The 4,311-nt window shown below is 39.3% G+C and overlaps 1 protein-coding gene across 1 annotated transcript in view; it reads left to right on the top strand.

Moving 5' to 3' along the window:
- The first annotated feature begins 701 nt into the window (after positions 1–701).
- Positions 702–4,311, top strand: part of GPC3 (glypican 3) — a 488,207-nt gene continuing 484,597 nt past the window's right edge. Inside the window, exon 1 of the mRNA XM_006171443.2 lies at positions 702–885. Within this exon, the coding sequence (XP_006171505.1) occupies positions 702–885 (184 nt within the window). The remainder of the gene's footprint in view (positions 886–4,311) is intronic.

The following is a 4,311-nucleotide window of genomic DNA, read 5'->3' as shown; positions in this document are numbered from 1 at the left end:
CCAGAGAGAGACAGAAAGAGAGAGAGAGAAGGATAGTGAAAAAGCAAGCCACTAGGTCTGGGACTTGAACCATGGTTGGCCATGTGGGAGTCCAGCATCTCAACCATCATGCCACCTGTCGGCCCTGAGACTGTTTTATTTAGAATGACAACTACAGTGCTTAGTACAAAGTAGGCACCTAATAAATATTTGTTGAATGACTAGCATGTTGCTTCAGACCTTTAATTAAAATTACATTGTTGACTATGATATTGATGCTTTGATCATTTAATCTGAAAAGCAACTTTGTGTCGGCCAGACATACATTTTATTTGGAAAATGTAATGGGAATTTTGGACATTCTTTCTTGGTTGTGTTCAAATTCATAAATTATAATCAGGAAAAATAAATTACAGGATTGAAGATTAGTCTTTTAACAGACAAATTAAATACCAGTGTTCAGTGGCATGTATTTGGTGCTGTAAATTAGTTTATGCAGAATTTATGAGTCAAACCTAGGCAATTAATTCTGATGGTTATTCAAAAAGAATTAGTCACAAGGACAATTGGGAGAGAGCAGGGATTAGTTAAGATAAACAGTAATTTTTAATAATCAAGATTTTACTGTATTTTAAAAGAAGTGCCTTGTTTTGCCCTCTTTGCCTTGTGTGTGTGTGTGTGTGTGTGTGTGTGTGTGTGTGTGATATTCTGCTTACTGAAACATGAAAACCTTGTTTGTTTCAGGATCAGATTTGCAAGTATGTCTCCCCAAGGGTCCAACATGCTGCTCAAGAAAGATGGAAGAAAAATACCAGCTAACAGCACGATTGAACATGGAACAACTGCTTCAGTCTGCAAGTATGGAGCTCAAGTTCTTAATTATTCAGAATGCTGCAGTTTTCCAAGGTGAGTTCTGGGGGTCATTTTAGATGTGCTGCTCAATGGCATCATTATTTGAGCACTGGGCTTTCAAATGCTAAGTATAATTTATAATTACCATTCCAGCATTAATGTTGTATGTGCACGTGTGTATATATGTATTTATATGTGTGTGCGTGTGTGAGATATATATATATATATATATATATATCCCCTCCCAGTGAGAAATTCTCATTAAATAAAAACATAGTTTTTAGAGAAGTTCATTTCAAAGGTAGGTAATGTCAAAAATTCTTGTTCAAGGACATCCTGTTTACCAGAATGCAAATGTTGTAAACCTTTTCAGACAGAGTATATGATACTTTCTTTAAACTGGTCCATAAGACTTGGGTAAAGAACAAAAATGTTTCCTTGAATCTGGGTACCCAGTGTTCTTCAGGAATGAGTTAGATACTTGAACACACATGAACTCCTCCTGACCACTAGGACCACTTCCATTTTAGAGGGAAAAACTGACTGTTGGCCTGACATTTTCCCAAATGTATGAGTGGTGACCTGTCCTTTCTTTGTGAATCTCACTTCTTACCATGCATGGATGACTGTGAAAGAACCTGTTGTGGCATTGCCAGAATGGGTAGGAATTTACATTTCTTCTTGCTAACTTGTAGGACTATCATAGCAGGATGGGGAATACCTCCTTCAACCTAAAGACCCAGCCAGGAATAATGATGATGGTGGTGGTGGTGGTGGTGGTGGTGGTGATGTGGTAGGAAGCACTTATATAGCACTATGTACTCTGTGCTTTTCAATGTGCTTTACATATATTCATCAATTTAATCCTCATAGATATGGGCAGGTTTTACTATCTCCATTTGATGGATGAAAACCAAAGGCACAGAATGGTTAAATAGCCTACCCAAGGTTACACAAACAATGAATGGTGAAGGCAGGATTTGATCCAGGTGGCCTGGCTTTTAGAGTCTATGCTTTTAACTACCTTAGTAGGCTGCCTCCTGTGACTGGGAAAATTAATTATAAATGATGGGGCTTTCTTCTGTCCTTCCTCAAACAGTTGGAATCAGCTGACTTTTTCTTACCCCACAAAGAGGATTGGCAGGTAGAAAAATAACACTACTGCCTACTTGACATTGCAAAGCTTTAGATTAATGGTACCTTTACAAGAATTAACCTCTTTGAATTAGAAGGTGGGTTGGTTCTAGCTTATTTTGTGTTTTATAATGAAATTCTTAGAATTAGCTGAGAAAATTATTCAAATTAGCTAATAAAGCATACATTCACAACAGTTTCTTGGGTCAAAGCCTCAGGGGATGTTAGGTTGATTATATGTAGTACAATATTTAAGCCTGAAGTATTTGTTAGCCTATTTATTCAGTCAGACTCTTGTGAAGAGTTTGTTGAGACTAACAATTTGGCGATAGAATGAATAATTTAGGTTGATTTTAAAAATACATGTACCATTCATGTACTTGTTAGATTGGTTTTGGAGTTGATCTGCTGGCTGAAAGTGGGGTGATAAGAAAAAATGTGACATGAGGATTGGGTTGAAGCTGAATCTTACTCTTGGGGCACCAAAGCGCCTTTTTAGAATGGAGTATTCGTGATTTACTTAATTCCTAGAATAATCAAACCCCAAAATGGCTGTCCTACAACCATTGCCTAGCTGGAGAGAGGTGGTAGAGTGATCACCCTGGTATTCTATCATGCAGAGTAGCTGACATGGATGTCCATCTGAGGACTCTGGATGTCAGCATTAATGTCTCTGTCCAGTCCTGTACCTCGTATATTGCATTGTATATTGTATTTTCTAGGCCTGAAATAACATTAGACTAGGAGAGAAGAGAAATTCTCCCAATATGGCTGCTGTAGCATGGAGGCTGAACACTAGTCACTTGAGGAAAGTGGGAGCAGTACATACTAGTCATATCTCCTCTTTCTCTCAATATGTTTCTATTGCTCTTTCTCTGTCTCATGGATGTGCACACATGTGCACATGTGCACATACACAAACACACACACACACACACACACACACACACCCCTTCTGTCATGAATTGTGGGGACAGGAAGGAGGATAATCTTAGCAAAAGAACATGGAGACAACTAAATAGTTTTGAACTCATTGTTGCTGGTGTCCTCTACCTTGTTACCATATGTACTCATTCTTTATCATGTTTCATTGCCTTTTCTTATTTTTTCCTATATCACTTTCAGACAACATAAACCTCATAAGAATAAATAAACCATGGTTCCAGACCTCAAGGCATGTATGCCATGTTTGGGGAGACATCGCCTCCGTATCCTTTCGATAACATTTGGGGAGATAAGATTTAACATCAAGGACCAGTACAAGATGATATACTCACTTCTTGGCCAGCCACAGTGGCACAGTGGTAGTGTAATACCCTACAATGCTCAAAGACACATGGAAGATGAGAGTTTGGTTCCAGGGGGACATGTACATGCTGGGCATGTGTGTGCATGTGATCTTGGCTAGCAGGGGGAGCTTGGGGAAGGATTGTGGCATAAAACTGTGTTGAGGGTGTTTGTCTCCCTCCACGAAGTTAATCAACTTTTTAGAAAGTATCCATTTCTTATTTCCTTATACTTACAGAACTCATTATTCCAATTAGTTGAAATCAAGGGGGGTACAATTTTTTTCTCCTAAAATACATCTTCTCCCCAAGATTCTAGTAGACAAAATGACTGAGAAAAATCCCCCATACTTGGGACCAGCAGTTAGCGTAATGGCTATGTCTCTGGACGCCCACGTAGTTGACTGTGGTTCGCGTCCTGGACTCAGTGGCTTAAAACTCACGCCGGGCGCGTGTGTGTGCGTGCCCAAGATCTTGAGAGGAGAATGGAGGAGAAAGGATTGTGACGTGGCCATCCCCCCTGGGGGGTGATTTCTCACTTTCTGTCTCTCTGTCTCTCTGTCTGTCTGGCGAGTGCACATGCCCTGTAGCAAAAACCTCTCCAAAAAAAAAAAAAAAAATCCCCCATACTTAACTCTTATGACATTGGGTGTGGCAGCTTTTGTGAGCTCTTTTCTTCAGTTTATAAAGTCGAAGAAAGCTCATCTTGATCTTGGCCTAGACCCACAACCTCTTTAGGCTTCCTTCACTAGTCCACATTGGGGATATTTAAGCAGTGAGTGTCTTCTACAAATACGTGCACAGTTCCACGAGCAATCCTTACTGCATCCATTCAGATTTTATGTCTTCATTTGCAGAAAGCCTTTGCCCTCATAAATGAGCCTGGGGCCCTTTGCTACAGTGGTTGGAGTGCTCTATTGCTAATGTTGTTTTGATAATGATTGAAGCATTTAAAAAAGTTGTTCTTTATTTTCAATCTTTGCATTGCCTCGTTTCCTAAATTTAATTGACTTAAATGTGCTTAGTAAAATGAGGCAGCAAAATTGTTTTTTTGTTTCTG

The sequence above is a fragment of the Tupaia chinensis genome, unplaced genomic scaffold (assembly GCF_000334495.1).
Source record: "Tupaia chinensis unplaced genomic scaffold, TupChi_1.0 Scaffold149560_1, whole genome shotgun sequence".
In the NCBI taxonomy this organism is placed as follows: Eukaryota; Metazoa; Chordata; class Mammalia; order Scandentia; family Tupaiidae; genus Tupaia; species Tupaia belangeri.
Note: the sequence above shows the minus strand (reverse complement) of the source record. Positions and strands in the feature narration are given on the sequence as shown.